Source organism: Athene cunicularia, assembly GCF_003259725.1.
Source record: "Athene cunicularia isolate RWA chromosome 2 unlocalized genomic scaffold, athCun1 chr2_part1, whole genome shotgun sequence".
NCBI classification, from domain to species: domain Eukaryota; kingdom Metazoa; phylum Chordata; class Aves; order Strigiformes; family Strigidae; genus Athene; species Athene cunicularia.
The window spans coordinates 117089637-117106871 of record NW_020799095.1 but is presented as its reverse complement, the minus strand read 5'-3'; the positions used below and the strand labels follow the sequence as shown (position 1 = coordinate 117106871).

Here is a 17235-nt window from a genome sequence, read left to right as displayed (position 1 = left end):
GGGGGGGGGGGGGGGGGGAGTGGTTCGCATGAGCATTGATTGGAGGATTTGAGAGTCACTTCACAAAAGTTGTGGGGTTTGCTCCAGCAAGGACACACCTTAGTAACTGCAAGGCACATTGCCAAACACCTCCCTGTTAAGGGAGCTGAGATTATACAACCTGTGTTGCCTGATTGCATATATCAAATAAAATTGCCAGGTAAAAACAATATGAAGGACAAAACATTTTCAGCAGAAAGAATGAATATGATCTCACACCAGGTTACACTATCTACACTCTTGCTCTCCATGAGAAAAAACCCACACCAGGTCCATTACATTTTAAATTAAATGCTACTCTAAAAGGGTAACCAAATTATTAAGATAAATCAGATATGCTTTAAAGAACAGAACTGAATGATTGACATATTTGACTGTAAATCAACTTTAAAACTTAAAATTTTGAAAGGTATCACTAGGAACTGTAATGCTTTCTAAAGTCTCTGCTAGTATTTTGCCAGTGACAGCAGGCATTAAAACAACACAGGGTAGCTTTAAAAAAATGAAAGGGTGCTTGGCATCTTACAGTCTATGTTTTGCTTCAGTTTTTAAATGGTGGTACTTTTACCCAGCAAGAAAAAAACATTCTTCACAGGATTTAAAACATATTGAACTTTTAAAAAGTCTTAATAGAAATATTTTCATTATGTCACTTTTTGCAAATTTGGAAAGGTTCTGAAAAATTTGCAAAGCTCGTCCATGCAATTTTTAAGATGTGTATTACCTTAACTAATTATCTGTAGTTATTTTAAGGAGATTATTTTAAAGGTGTTTTAAAGAGTTTAATCTTAACAGCATTGCAGTTTAAAAGACAGTATATAACAGCGTAACAAAATGCATAATTACAGATGTAACTAACAGCAAAAGAATGACATACGTAAATACAGATACAAGCAAATATGCCAAGCTCCTTATCACCGATATGTAAATACCCGCCTTGGAGACACAATATGAGCTTAATTTGTTAATACTGTCTAAAAAGAGAAAATAATTAAAAAGTCAAGGAAGTGGTGTGTAGTGCCTTATTTCCTCCCCAGCCAAACTACTTCTCCCTGAAATAAGCCTGATAAAAATGTTCATTTTCCTTGACTCACATTTTGGAGCAGGACTTGGTTCTGTTTCCACTGTAAGACAGATTTAACATCCATACTTACCATATAGGCTCTTAATCCTGTGAAGACTTAAGTGCAGGGCTAGCTTAATGCACAGAGTAGCCCTAGTTACTTCAGTATGTGTTTTCTGCATTTGGAACATCAATGAAACAGCTCTTGTTTTCATGGTCATTATTTCTGAATAACCATTGCTGTTTTGACCAAACTACTTTTTACTGTAGTTGCAGTTCCCTGAATATCAATATATTTATCCAAATGTATTCATAGCCTTGATGTGGCTTCCTAATACAAGTAAACTGAATTTAAATGCAATACCATTCCAGCTAAGAATCTTTGGAGAATTTCCCACAGGTAGACCAGGGGACCTGTGGCCTCTGCACTGACCAGGGACTTTCTCCTAGGCAGCTCATGGCTTCACCAAACTCCCCCTCAAAAGCCCCCTGTCATGCTCTTCTCCCCTGTGATAATCCTACCCTCTTTCATTATCTCGTCCCACCCAGCGGTGCTCCGTGCCATGCTGTCCCAGCTGCTGCCTAAGTCTCATTTCATCCTGTGCTGTGCCCAATTTTCCCTCCGTTGCTCACCCTCCCCTCCTCTTGCCTGGCTGAAACAGAAGAGGACCTCGGTGTGAGGTAGCACTGGTTGACTCAGTGGCTTTGCACAGGGGTGATGTGCTGCTTTGGATCTGCAAGGGAGGCTGAAGGACCCACACATGCAGAGCACTGCTGGGGGGGAAGCTGAGGCTGGGTGAGGAGAAAGCACTGCATGACAGAGAGGTGGTTAATGAAGAGCTTAGAAATAGTATTTAGAAGTCTCACTAGGCCCTGAGTAAAGAAAAAAAATGATCAGACTCCTCCATGAGTAAATTTCAGCCCAAGACATGTTTGATTGTATGGATATTTCTTACATCCATCAAAAAGCATCCATCAGCTCCTGTGGCAGCTCCAATAATACAAACAGCTGCATGGTTAGGAGCCCAGAAGTATCGAATTCCCGTACTTCACACTGTTCCCTGGCATTTGTCAATTGAAAAGCTTTCACTTAGTTTATTTCAGAGCAAACATCTCCCTTTGTCCCCCCAAACACTTCTTGGATCTGAAGGGCCAGAAGTACTGCAGAGCAGAAGCCTATAATCACAGCACCAGGAGAAGAGGAGCCAGCCTCAGGCATCCCTCTGAACCCAGTGTCAGTGTGATACGCTTTCTGCCTGACAGGTGAATCATTTGATTCCTCGCCTTACAGAATCAAGACTTAAACTTTGAGGGATGCAAGTTTGATGTGCAGTTATGACAAGGGACAGTGGAGTCAGCATGTGGAGTCCAAGCTTCCTGAAACTGGTAAAGGAACATTTCTGGTACTAGCAAACAGAACTGCTGAGGAGCCTCTGGTTTTCTGCATTTTTCTAAGATGCAGAATGGCAAAAAAATACTTTCCCTATCTAGACTTCCTTTACTAACCTTTAAATCTGAGGTTCTCCTGTGATGGTTTGAATTTGGCTAAATGCCAGGTATCCACCAAGTCGCTCTATCACTTCCCCACCCCACCCCCCTTTCCCCTCGTTTTCTCAACAGGGCAAAGAGGGGAAAGAAGATAAACTAACCCTTGTGGGTGAAACAAAAGCAGTTTTAATATAAGCAAAACAAAGCAAAGGTCTGTGCATGGAAGCAAAAGCAAACAGATTTAGTCTCTACTCCCCATGGACAGGCGATGTCGGGCCTTCTCAGAAAGCAGGACTCCAATACGCATAGTGGTTGCCTCGGAGGACCAAGGGTGACACCCCCACCCGCTTCCTCCTTTCTCCCAGCTTTATACTGAGCAAACGTCATATGGTATGGAATATCCCTTTGGTCGGTTTGGGTCAGCTGCCCTGGCTGTGTCCCCTCCCAAGATCTTGCCCACCCTGTCCCACTGGGGGAAATGTCAGACAGAGCCTTGATGCTGTGTAAGCACTGCTCAGCAGTAGCCACAACCCCAGTGTGCTATCAACACCCTGCCAGCTCCCAGCATAAAACACAGCACCGTGAGGGCTGCTATAGGGGAAAACCAATTCCAGTTCAGCCAGACCCAGTACATCTCCAAAAGTAGAGGATTTTCTAAATTATAAAGGAACAAGCTACCTGTATTGATGATTGTGCATGTAGTAGATTACTCTGAATACGACAAAACCTTATGTAATGTAAACCTTAAATGCTTTAAGACATGCTCTGACCTCACCAAATCATCCCCTGGTGGAAACTTGTTTCACCTGGCTAAACTTGTTTCGTCAACTAAGAATCTATTCCACTGACTTTCAGCTCCGACATCAAGAAACACTTTGTATGCATTTGCTTCTCTGTAATAAGAGTTGTATTTTCTCAGGTATTGAAAGTAACTGAGAAGCAGAGAGAATAGGGACTTTTGAACACCTTTTACACATGTTCACGTGATGCCTTTAATCACATTTGCAGGAAGATTTCAGCCTCCCAAGTACAGCTCTAAGGATGTCAGCGGTGCCATGAGATCAGGTCTCTGTACTGCCAGAGGCTATGTGACTGTCTTAGCATGTCACAGTACTTAATCAGAAAATTATTTTTATTATGGAAACTACCTTCTTTGGCTTTTCTGCTTTAGGCTCTTCAGACATACCAGACCGATGCTGCCATGAAAAAGATGCTCACTCAGCTGTATTTCTATATCATGCCTGTATTTAATGTGGATGGATATCAGTTCAGCTGGACAAATGTAAGTAGTATCAGTAGTATTAGTCAAAAAACTGTTCATACAGGAAAGATCAAATAGCTTTACATCATTCAAAGGTGACTTTCTGTAGAACCTGGCCCATCACTTTGTGGCACGCAAAATAGAAGCAAACTACTCCAGTACTGAATATATTTACCAGGGTTGGTTTGTTATGTGTAAAAATAGAATTTTGACAAAATATAGTAATACTGCTATTTAACTGTTTTATAACTTATATTAGGATCGATTCTGGAGAAAAACAAGGTCAAAGAACACAAGGTTTCGATGTCATGGTGTTGATGCAAATCGCAACTGGAAGGTGAAATGGTGTGGTAAGTCTGGAGATACCTTGGTCCACCAGCTCAGATTACCCTGTATTTAGTTATCCAACAAAGTAGGTTGGGTCACATTTGTTGTGAAGTGTTCTCTTTTCCTTAGTTAAAGTTGAAGCTACTTTCCCATAAAGCCACAAGCCAGGGCTCAAATCTTCCTTCTAAAAAATCCCTGAACAAGAAAAACACATCTCATCACAAGTAAAAAGTTTTCATGGCAAGTGTGGCAAAAGTAAAAAACAGCACATACAGCTATTCAGTATTTCTGCGATCGTGTAAATAGTTTGAAGCACAGTATTGAGCCTGGCCCATCACGTTTCAGAATTTACCTGACTACAGCTTTAGGAAGCATTTCAAACTTCGTTTTATTTAATTTGTCATTTCTCTGAAATGACTTTAGCTTTGGAAATGTCAGACTTGCTTTGCTGGCCTTACAAATGTCTGAGAATATTTTAAGGCCACTATTATTAGTGATTTAAGAAAGAAAGAAGGTGCTTCTAAATGTGTGGAGATCCAGTTTTAAACTCCCAGCACTTCTGTAAATACTTTCCTAAGAATTCATCTCAATTTTGCATAGAGAATGCAGCAGTAATGAAATACTAGCAGAAGATTTGGAATAGGTCCACTGAAGAAGAAATGGTGTTTTATTAAATCTTACAGCAAGACGGTGCAACTCCCACAGGAGTAAGCAACTGTACAAGTTCTGGTGCAGCAGAAAGTAATAGCACTTTGTTGTGAAATACAGCAATATATACCTGGTTCTCCTGCTGACCTGCTCTCCCATCTTGAGCAACCTCCTTCACCTCTCTGCAGCTGTTTTCTCCTCCAGCATTTGTCCACCTGCCATATTTACAGTATAAACTTGTAAAGACAGAAATTGTGTTTGCATAGTGCTAGCACAACAGCCCTCCCTTCAGCCAGTCCTTCCACTAGAAGTCTCTAGATGTTTCTACAATACTCCAATGACTTGCAGTAGGAGTAAGCACTGTACAGTCTGGCTTGCAGCAGTAGATTTTTGAAAACTGTAAGGATAAAAGTGCGTGTGAATAATCTGCCTGGGGAGATTACAAATGAGGTGAGAGTGAACAGAAGCACACATTGAATACAGTATGGACCTGTGAAATACGCTTCTGATTTTTTTAGCCTTTACTTACCGTAAGGAGAGGACTGGCATAGAAGCAGTTACACAAAGCCTACATTAGCTGAGAAACCCACCACTACAGAAGAGAGTCCCAGGGCTGCTACCACTTTCTTTAATGTGATTTTGTGCTGTAAAAATGGTATAAAATGAACCAAAGTCCTGCATCACTGTTAACATCTTTATACAATTGCTGGTATTTTGGGGACATATGTTTACTGTTCAGAACATATCCATTGGCATAGTTGGAATGAACAGTTCTCTTACAAAGTCTTCAAAGCCTTATCATAGGTACCTATCAGTGCAACATTAATAATCAGTGCATTTTCTTTCTAGTCCTAATTAATCTTTCTTGTGTTCAGATCATTCTGTTCCTTCTTCTTCCTGCTCCCTAGCCACTGTATTAAAGCACACTTTTTGCTCAGTCCTGAAAATGTTTGCTTAGTTTTCAGTAAAAAACCTTTTTTTCTAGGCTGAGTGAAAGAATAACAATACATTCATTGTGTGTTGTAATCCACTACAGTGCATCTCCGGCACTGAACACGAAAGACTGACCCCACCCCAAGTTTAAAAAACAAAAATTCCTTCAAGGTTGCTTGTCATCCCACCAAGCAGATGCTCTGCTTCCCTCACTGGACCCCAAACTCTGTTTGATTCTGTATGTTGCCAGAGAATAAAGAGATCTTTCATGAACTGGACTGACTGGTGCTTGGAAGATCTCACCCAGCACCTGATGTTCTCATTAATCTGATACTAAATGAGGCAGAGAAGAATCTGGATCATATCACACTTTGAGGCTTGTATAATCATGGTGTGTTTAACATTTAATACTGTGTATGCTTGTAAAAACCTTTAAATTCAGTTCAGTTGCACTTAGAGTTTGCAGACAGGCTTGAACTTCACTGTGGGACTTCCAGGCAGGTGTGTGGTGGCAGAATCCGGCCCCAGCAAAGCCGCTGAATGCCAGCTTCAGTGAGCTAGTTGGTAAAGATAACACAGCATCCCTTCTGCTTTCCTCTTCCCATCTAGGGCTTTGATGTAAGCTTTATGAGGTTGCTTCTGTATTCTCTAGGGACCTAGAAAAGGGCCGTATCACTGACTGTGGTAGATTTCACTTTGCAGCTGCCTGTACCCAAAATAGTGCAGAAATTGCACAAAGACCCAGGTGAATACTGACAGCAAGATCTCTGGGTAGAAATGCTCCTTGCAATATATATGTATGTGAAATAACTAGCAGAATGGTTTAATGTTCGTGAAATAAATAGCAACTTTAAAGCCAGTATTGAGGTACTAGGAACTAAATTATGTCATAAGACAAATCCATTTAAAGGGGTTGCATCCAAATCCCCCCAAGAGAGCAGCAGTGAGAGTTAAAATTTCCAGTGCACCCCATTGCTCACTCAGGACAGTACCTCATACTGGCAGAAGAAGTCACTGCAAGGAATTTTCAGAATTGTGCTCCAGCTCAGTCATCCTCACATTCTTCATTCTGCAGCAAAGCATTCATCTTATCAGTGTCTGCACACATTTTCTTTGTACACTTGATCTCATGATGGACTTTTGGAGGCTACTTGGCCTCTCCCGATATGCTATCAGGTACAAAAACAAGGCAGCATGGTAACATTTTACGCAATTCCATCTTCTCATGACTGTAACTCAGAAATTTCAGAGGAGTCGATGCGTACTCTGTTTTTTTTTTTCCTTCATGTGTTGTTACTTTAAAAGAACTTCCAGTATGAAAATTGAGGATATCCTTACCTTATCCAAGGCCACCATGGAAACCCTCTATTTTTGCTACCACCCAGCTTCACTTAAGGAGAAGCATTAACTACAACTGGAATTGCAAACAGCTCACCATAGTAGGCTGGACAGTTTAGAGAGATTTTTTCTTCACTGAAAGTCATTAAACTGAGTCATATTTTACCATTAGCTTGTAGGATTCTGCTGTTTATTAACAGTGATGTCCATTTTTGCGACTCAGTATACAACACTGTTACAGGAGATGAAGTATACATTAAAAAAACACAAAGGCTTCAGAGGCTCTGTTAAATAGCTGTCCTTTAGCTGTATTATCTGACAAGACATCGAGGCAGAGTGCTCTTGGGATCTGCATGACTTGGTGGCCATCTGTTCTGCAGGGAGGAGACCATCTGCCCTCTGTATAACCTTTACATATCCACTGCAGTCTGAGCACTAATACCTTTTGAAATCCCCACCTGTGGCCACTGAATGATAGCCTCAATTTTCATATTACAAATGAAGCTAGAGCATTAAATTCTTCCACTTTTTAATTTTTTTGGCATTAGGTTGATTGCATAACCCTGATTTAGTTCTTATTATTATGCCTTCTCACACGCTGCTCTTTTCTTATTATTTGAAGATAGCTGTACTTACTATACAAAGGAAAATAAAACACTGATTTTGTAAGTCCCTGGTGACACCAGGGAATCTCACAAACAAACTATTATTATTCTGTGGGTCAGTGTAAAACGTGGCATTTTGAAATCACAGTGGATAAAAGAGCAGAGTGGATTTGCATAAATATTGTTCTTTTAGGCCCAGGCCCTAAGCTGTAAATGAGACAGTGGCTTAGATCCAGAATTGCTAAGTGATGAAGGAGCCACTGCCACATCTCAGTTTCTAAGTTTCATCTTTCAGTACTTCATGGGATATTACAGGCAGGCTACACTTCTGCAGTTTACTGCCACCTCAGAAGGTCAACGTGAAGAAAAACATCCTCACAACTGAAGCCCTGCCTCAAACTTGAAGGAAAATTAAGCCCTGTGCAAACTGAGATGATTTCTGTTTAACTAATTGAGCAATCATCCCATGTGGCTTGTCATCTTTTTCCCATAAAGTTTGCAAGAGTAAAAATAGGCAGTAGTCAAAAACTCGTGTTTTAAACCAGTCTCTTAAGATAATGCCTGTTGAGGATACCCACCTGCCATTGTAACCACCACTGTAGTAGCTAGTATGTTAAAATGCTCTTAAAGGCTAGATTTATCTTGGCAGTGACTAGTGAAAGAGACATAGCTCTCTGATTTCAAATAGACGAAGACTCTTCAGTAGTTTTAATACTTGAATGGTATCATAAAATGTGCCGCTCATGTGGAAAGCCAGGGAAGAAAATACAATGAAGACAGGCTCTCCTTTTTCTGTTGGGTTAAAAATATGTCCTCTGGGAAGAACTGCAGGTCATTGGCCAAATGGCAACTTGGTCTGTTGACTAGATGAACAAGCAGATTGTTGTAGTGAGGTCTCACTGGCTCATGCCCGTTAGTCACAAGAAGACAATTTGTTTATTGCTTTTCACATTTTTGCACAGGGGCCCACAGAGGCTGAGCCAAAAGTTGACCCTTGGAAATTCCCTGTGATCATTCACCATCAACTTTCTCTTTCAATCTCTAGATGAAGGTGCTTCATTTCATCCATGTGATGACACCTACTGTGGTCCCTTCCCTGAGTCTGAGCCTGAAGTAAAGGCTGTTGCTCATTTTCTCCGCAGACATCGGAAACAAATAAAAGCCTATCTGTCCTTCCATGCATATGCACAGATGCTGCTGTACCCTTACTCTTACAAATATGCAACTATTCCAAACTTTAACTGTGTGGTAAGTACATTAAAACTTGGGAAAATATGCTTCCCTATATAATATTTTTTTTGAGAGGAGACATGTTTCTTCAATACTTTGCACATACTTTGAGTGGTATTTATTCTGCATCCGCTTGCAATTGCATTTCTGGTTATATAACCTTCACTCAAAGTGAGTCAGCGGTAATTTGATTAAAATGGTATAGAGACTTCCATCCATCAGTCCCTTTAAATTACTTTATAGGATAAATCCCTAGGTTTTAATTATAGTTATTAGCATTTTATTTAATTAGCTGTAATGGGAATTATGTTGTTAAGTCCTTTGGTATCTAGCTAAAATTCTGTCTCTTCATGCTCAGAACTTAAACACAAGGAGCACAAAGAAGATCATCTTCAATGTTATGATCAAACTAAAATTGAAATGGTTATGTTTATCAATTAGAGGAGAAATCTCTTAGATTTCACCAAAAGTAAAGCTTCAATTGCTATGCTCAGACATAGTAGTTTTAACCCTTTAAGACAAGCAGTTAATGCACACCAGGGGCTTTTGTCTAGTAGAAGAATAAATTAATAAGAATTATTTTTATGCAAATCTATTGATTTACAGATATGTACATTTCACATATTCCATGCCTATCCAAACACAGAACTATTCCCTCTGCTCACAGTCTGAGGTCTTTTTTCAGCCAGCCTCCTATACATAAACCCCTCCCTATGGCGTATTTTCTTAGGGAAACATGGCGAAGCTTTACTTTCTATTTGCTCCTTCACACAGACACACATTGCACCAACTAGTCGCAAGCCTCATTCACCCTCAGTTCCCAGTAAAATTATATTGTCTGTGTAACAGACAGGGAAGGGATCTTACCCCTGTACTCAGCACTGGTGAGGCCGCACCTCGATTCCTGTGTTCAGTTTTGGGCCCCTCACTACAAAAAGGACATTGAATGACTCGAGCGTGTCCAGAGAAGGGCAACGAAGCTGGGCAGGGTCTGGAGCACAGGTCGTACGGGGAGCGGCTGAGGGAACTGGGGGTGTTTAGTCTGGAGAAGAGGAGGCTGAGGGGAGACCTCATCGCCCTCTACAGCTCCCTGAAAGGAGGGTGCAGAGAGCTGGGGATGAGCCTCTTTAACCAAGTAACAAGTGATAGGACAAGAGGGAATGGCCTCAGATTGCGCCAGGGAAGGTTTAGACTGGATATTAGGAAGCATTTCTTTACAGAACAGGTTGTTAGGTGTTGGAATGGGCTGCCCAGGGAGGTGGTGGAGTCCCCATCCCTGGAGGTGTTTAAGAGTCGGGTCAACATATTGCTGAGGGATGTGGTGTAGTTGGGAACTGTCAGTGTTAGGTTAATGATTGGACCGGATGATCTTCAAGGTCATTCCAACGTAGCTGATTCTGTGATTCTGTATCTCCCCTTTTGGCCTTGAAAGTTGCAGTGACTTTTAACTTACTAGTTTAAGCTAGTTGACTCCAAAGGAGCTTAACTGCACCTTACATTTATCCTGTGCAGAATAAATTCTGTTGTCAGCCCCTGACGCTTCACTGAAGTTTCACTCAGCTGCCCTCTCAGGAGGCTGAGCAGTAAGTACTCCACAAACTAAACTCTCTTTGTTGGTTTATTTCTGTTAAGACACTTAATTTCAGCAGACACTAAAAATTCCCCTGTCTGATGTCATTCCTGGAAAACAGAGCAAATTGGAAGTTAACTACACAGCCAGAAAAACTAAAAATATGAGACTTATGGGGACTGACCACCCTGTCCTGTACTGACTGTGAATAAATCCATTAATCTTTATTTTACCTTCTCCACCCGCTTTTGGGGAGTGGCAAAGAGAAAGGAGCTCCCCAAGTCAATTGGTGACTGTTGCCAAAAAACATAGACTGGGAACTTAAAACCGTAGGATCTCATTCCTTTAAAGACCAGCAGGTGCAAGAATAATTTTTTAAGGACAACACAGCAGAAGGTAAAGACATGGTGTTAGGAAAAATCAGCATCTCCTCTGCAAGTAGATAATTATTGGGTATCTGATGAAAATATCCAGAGTAACATAAGTCAATAGCAGACACTGTCAGGAAATGAATTGTAAGAAATAGGAGTCACACATACCAGTAAATTTTCAGTACATGTTGTTCTTGTTGCTCAAGAGCTATTTCCATTTCAAGGCCAGGTTGGATGGGGCTTTGAGCAACCTGATCTAGTGGAAGGTGTCCCTGCCCATGGCAGGGGGGGTTGGAACTAGATGATCTTTAAGGTCCTTCTGAGACAGGGAGTAACTGCCCCTCTGCACACACATTCTGTCTTTTAGACCAGAGGAATGCAGTCTTTGATGTGTAGTAGGTGTTCTCCAGGTTTGTGAGACTTTGATCAGGCTTCTCATCAGAGTGTAGCACAGACCTAAAAGGACAAAAAAAGAAACTGGTTTAGACAACAGCCCTGGATGAATGGAAGCCAAATCCCAATTCTAAATATTTTGCCAGTATTTGGACTCTATACTTCTTTTTATTGCTGTGGGTCAAAAAGAACAGGGAGGTTGGAATAAGAAGCTGAAGTAATTTCCTGTTATTTAGAAAGTTCATTATGGGGATCATAGTGAAAATGAATGGAATACTGTTGCTTATTTATTTGTTTTCATATTTGCCTGCAGCCAAAGACTCCATCACCTGATGGCTCCTAAATGAATAGTCTTTAATATTTGAAGTGTCTAAAATGGTGACTTAGGCTGAGGTTTCAGATTCTCCAGTTCTCTTGGAAATTACAGTGAGCTGGAAGGCAGCAGAACTCTGTTGCCTGCTGCTGGTGGAACAAGCTTTGTTGATCTACATTGACTGTGTACAGTGGACAACTGTAGGATTCTACATGCGTAGCAGATAAATAACATGTGGTGCTAACAGGGGGCCAAAATTAATCCTGAGCAAACGAAAGGATGTTTCTGTCTGGGTTGTATCATTCTAGTAAGCTGTCAGTTACCATTTTGATTGAAGTGTTTAATTATTCAGAGTTGCTTTGAAACTGGAGAGCTGTGTACTGATCACACCATGCATATTCTGTTCTAATTTAGGCACAACTGTCCTATTAACACTCTCCTGAAATCTGGTCTTTTAAGATACTTAAAGTGAAAGCGTACTTTTAGATTAAATAAAACAGCAGAAACATTCATCCATCTCTAGAGTTTTAAATTTCACCTACTTTCATCCATTTTCTTCCTGTACAGTCATTTATTTGCCTTAGTGTTTGCAGTGAACTTATATGGCATGACTGAGTTTCTGTATGTCTCTCTAAAAATCTGGTAACTTTACATGAAGCTTGCTCTTCGAGGGTATTCAAAGACTGGTTAACCAGATTTAGTCAGGATCCAACCTGCACAGTATGATGCAGTTTAGAACTGTCCTCTTCATTGGGCACATAACTCCAGCAGTGGAAGCAAGTAGCACCCCTCAAGGCTAAGAGCATCAAGATCACAGTGCCCAGGGATACTTGCCCATGTGGTGGACGTGGACTTGGGTCACTCCCAGTCTGGCCTCCAGATGGTTGCTGCCTCTGCACATAACCCAATACTGTTGTGTTGGTTTTAAATGGGCACTGCCAAGCTGTTTCTTCAGAAAGATTTCAACAGGGCTTGGTTCTGTTGTCTCATTGCTGTAAAATGCATAGTTCAAAGGAGTCTTCTTTGTGGCTATGTTCTCCTTTCCATGGCGCATTTACCCGGACATTGCCCTCCACGTGTCTCATCTCCCTCAGCTGAGCCCTGCCTCCCCGTCCCTTGATGTAAGGCCTGTTGTCAGGCTGTCCCAGCTCTGCACCACAGCCCTGGGATGGTAAGCATAGCTGCTTGCCAAATTACTGTTGAGCAACTGAGCGGCTTCAGTGCAAGCACCAGACAACAGCCCCAGGCTGCAGCTGGGGCTCCCCACTCCCGGGAGCCCTTCAAGTCCCCACTGCCGCTGCCTTGGCCTCACACTGCCACCCTGCTGCCCGCACAGCGTCCAACACCTCCAACCCCATCATGGCTCTTGGTGTCATGACTCACAGAAGTTGAGGCATCTGTAAAAGGAGGAAGAGTGCCAAGCGACAGCACTTCCCCCTTCCTTGGACCCCCTTCCACCTCCTCATCTTTGGTGTTAGGGTGAGTCGGAGGTTACCCCTCACACTTGCTGGCAACCACATCCCAGCCCAGCAGAAGTTCTCATCAGCACTGACTTCAGCAGTCCCTGCCTCCTCACACTCTCTTGTGGAGATGGCAAGAGGAAGAGAAGGGACAAGTCTCCAGAAATATCCCTGTGCTGAGAAACAAACAAAAAAATCTAGTTGTACCTAAAGAATTTTTATAATGGAGTAAAAAAGTGCTCTTCCATTTGCTAAGAGCAGTTTCCAGTGTAAAATAAACTCTGCAGACCTACTTGCTGACCAGTAATTTTTTTTTTTTTTTTTTTTTTTTTTTTTTTTTTTTTTTTTTTTTTTTTTGTGGAATGACATTTTAAAGCAGTTTTCTCTGATTTCTCTACTCGGGTGGAAAAAGATCCACAGCAGGAATGCCTGCATGGATCAGGCCGAACATTAAGCCAGAGTTATGATTCCTGACAATGGCAAAAAAGTGGAAGGTTAGAAAAAACTTATAAATGGAAAGCTAAGCATAGAGTAATCCTTCCCCAGTGCATTCATCTAGTGCCTGATGAATAGAAAGGTAAAGACCAAGTTCATGAAGACTTGCATAAACTGAAACCTACAGCTCTTCAGTTCACAGAAATAAAACAATAACCATGGCAACTTTACTCAGTCGCTCAAAGTCCAGCAGTTTCTAGCTCCAAAGATGTTCCATTTCCTGCTCTCTATAGGGAGATGCTTCTGTGTTTTCCTACATATTGCCCGCCTTCATTTACATTCTCCAGGATCCGTTTCTTTGGGATCATAATACTCCTTTTTCTTTTGAATATGTGTGTCCTTTTCTCTGTGTTTGGATACACTACCCACATGCAAGCCTCAGAATCTGTCACAGGACAGGCCTTCTGCACCCAGTTTCACAGGATGCCCATGAACCTCCTAAACAGGCTGCATCCATATGGATGTTGAAATGTAGGTGCTGATTTTCCCCATACAATACTGAAATCACATCTCTGTAATAGCGGAAAGAGTTCTCCAAGCCTACATCATCTGGTCCCAAGGAAAGTTAGACCAGCAGTGAACATTCACCTCTCCATCAGAGATTCAGAGTTTAGTTTGCCTCTTTCCTTCTTCCCACTCTGTTCGCTGAACCACTGTGGGGTGTCACCAAGAGATCATTTCTCCTTCACAAGCCCAGCAGAGATGAGGTTTATTGGACTGGGAAATGCATTCACAGGTATTAGCAGAAAATCCACGCATGGCTTTTAAACTGCGTAAAAAAGCGATTATTTCATCTCATGCTCTCACATGTAGCCTAAATTTGTTTGTTGCTAAATTGGTATATATACACATATAATTACAAACACTTAATGGCTGATCATTCACAGTGCAGTGAGCTTCTTTATGCCATAAAAATATCTAACCAACTTTTTCAGGGAATTAGGGATAATAAAAATATCAATAAAAATACAATAATTTTAAATTAGCTGCCACAGACTCACAGAACACAGCATTGTGCCGGAAGTCAATGGTCCATAGCTCAGGTTCCAATCCCATTACCGTATTTAATTCAAAGCCTAATTTATGTATTTGTTTTTCTCCCCCACACAGGAATCAGCAGCCTATAATGCTGTTAACGCTCTTCAGTCAGCCTACGGTATAAGATACAGATATGGTCCTGCATCTAGCACTTTGTGTAAGTTTTCCTCTGGCACATGTTCATGACTCTGACCTAGTAAGAAGGAAACTACCCTTATTGTAACACAGGAAGAAAAGGTTCTTTAAAGTGAACTTTGTTCCAGTTGTGGATTGTGAGGAAGACAGAAGATGAAGTTTTGTAACTGATTCAGTCAGTTGATTGCAGTAAGATTAACTCAATTGATGCAATAAAAGATTAAAATGTAATGCATTTGAGAGGCGAAGGCCAGCAAATAACATGTTCAGAACATGTAAACCCGGATTTTTTTTAAAAAAAAAAGATAGATAAACCAAGATCTTAAAAAGCATATCTTTTATCAGTTGCTGTAAATGCGTTACTAAGTTATAAAATATTTGGGAGGAAATAATTCAAATTAGGTTTAATTTTTCACCATTACTTTGCCTCTCCTTCTGTGCAATTGTGATAGATACGCCTATTCATAAAGCTCATTCTAAATTTAGGGTGATGTCTCTAAAAGCTAGGTTTCAAATGTCTCTGTGTCTAGATGATGATAATTGATAGCAACATATCTTTATTTGGATATCTTCCATTTTTCAGAGAGTGACTCCAAATGCATTTTTCCCTATAACAAAATATCTTTAAAAGATGCCTTTTAAATATGTAACAACATTTGTCAGGCAAGCTCTCCACACAGACAGGTAAGAGAAAAATAAGTTCAACAGGTTTCAACAAGACACGTTTTTTTTACTGAGAGGCCTGAATGCTCTCAGTTATGATAACAGACATTGAAAAAGTGAGAAGCTTAAGCAAATAGCAAGGATTTTTTCACAAGTAACTTCCTGCATCTCCTCTAGCATTGCTGTGTTTCGTCTAAAGCTCCACTTTATTGTGGGCCTCCATCTCACAGCACGGTCATCATCTTGTGCTCATTACAGTACAGTCAGTCACTATGTCAAAGGAAGAGCAGAGTGAATTAATGCCAGAATTGTGCAGAAGACAGCAGGCCACATGAGAGATGGATATTTATATAAATATAAGTGTCTTGGCTAATCAACATACGGAGATAACGAAAGCATAAGAAGCACACTTCCTTGGGAAGGTTTGTTAATATTAGACACCACCTATGCAAATGCTCTCATGCTGTAAGGAAATGGTGAGAAAACAAGACAGAAATGAAGAGAAAATAATTTTTAAAGCACTTTGAAAAGGAGAATGTAGATTACTTTATCAATTTTCTCCTTCTCCCTTCAAAGGAATTGCCGAATAAAAACCCCAAGTTAAACGCAGGAGCATGCAGAGCTGCAGTACAGCTGCGAGATCTTTGTAGAAGCAAAGCTTTAGACGAGTGTAGTTAGAGGCTTTAGATAGTTAGAGGCTTTATTCTAAGTGTTCTCTTTTATTAAAGTTCTGCTTTACACAAAAAGTCAGGTATTAATTTTTATCTTGAGAAAATCTGGGGTCTAATCCGTATTGCACTGAGCACATTTCACCAGGTGCTGGCGCGCCCATGCCCTTCTCTGAAAGGTGTTCAGATTCAGGGCAAGGAATAGCTGGAGTTGCAAGTATATCCTAGAGACAAAATGTCACAAGAATCCTCTGGTGCTTTCAACATGACCTGCATTTAACATTTTTAAAATTTTTCTCTGAATTCCCTCTTTCAGATGTGAGTTCTGGTAGCTCTATGGACTGGGCCTACAAAAATGGCATCCCCTATGCATTTGCGTTTGAGCTGCGTGACACGGGACATTTTGGATTTTTACTTCCTGAGACACTGATCAAACCAACCTGCACAGAGACCATGCTTGCAGTTAAAAATATAACTCTTCATCTGCTGAAGAAATGTCACTGAGAGCTATTTCTAGGAGCTAGAAGTGAGCTTTTTGCTCTCAGTGCTGATGCTTTTCAGTTGCCGTGCTGAGATTGGCCACTTCAAAATTATAGAAGCTAAGGGGAAATACGGTATTGTTTCTGCCAGATTTACTTGGTGGGAAATGGAAAAATCATTTAATATCTGCTCTACAAAAGTCCATAAAGTTGATATACTAACTTAGTTACCAGTTTGGTGTAAAATAGTCTGTTATTTTTGCAATAAAGCTTTGATTCTGCAACTTCAGTGGGGCAGGTCCACATAACTCTACTTCCAGACCGTCCCTGGCCTTACTCCTTTCCCTAATAGGAAGAATTCCCTTAGTGGGGTCTCTTGAACCCAGTGATAAAGTTTACATTCATGTATATGTACTCTGTGACCCAACACAGGCCCATATCAATACCCGTAAATGTCATATAGGTGCAGCTGGCCACACTGCAGGTGGAAATGTGGCTTCCTTCTGCATGTATACATACATATGTATATGCACCTTTGTGATTTTTTTTTTTTCATGTAATGCAAGAATTTGATCCAAAGTTTCCGTTAACTTTTCAGAGAAACCTATTTTCAAATGTGTATGTTGGGATGGACTCAAAATCAACATACTGCCTTTGAAAATGTGACTTTACTACAGATATGCAAGAATTATAATGAAATATTATTAACATATACAAT

General features: G+C 40.8%; 1 protein-coding gene across 1 annotated transcript in view; it reads left to right on the top strand.

Moving 5' to 3' along the window:
- CPA6 (carboxypeptidase A6) overlaps nucleotides 1–16542 on the top strand; it is a 46522-nt gene extending 29980 nt beyond the window's left edge. The window contains exons 6-10 of the mRNA XM_026843549.1: nucleotides 3762–3872; nucleotides 4111–4201; nucleotides 8748–8950; nucleotides 14645–14729; nucleotides 16355–16542. Coding sequence (XP_026699350.1) covers nucleotides 3762–3872; nucleotides 4111–4201; nucleotides 8748–8950; nucleotides 14645–14729; nucleotides 16355–16542 — 678 coding nt within the window. The remainder of the gene's footprint in view (nucleotides 1–3761; nucleotides 3873–4110; nucleotides 4202–8747; nucleotides 8951–14644; nucleotides 14730–16354) is intronic.
- Nucleotides 16543–17235: the final 693 nt, after the last annotated feature.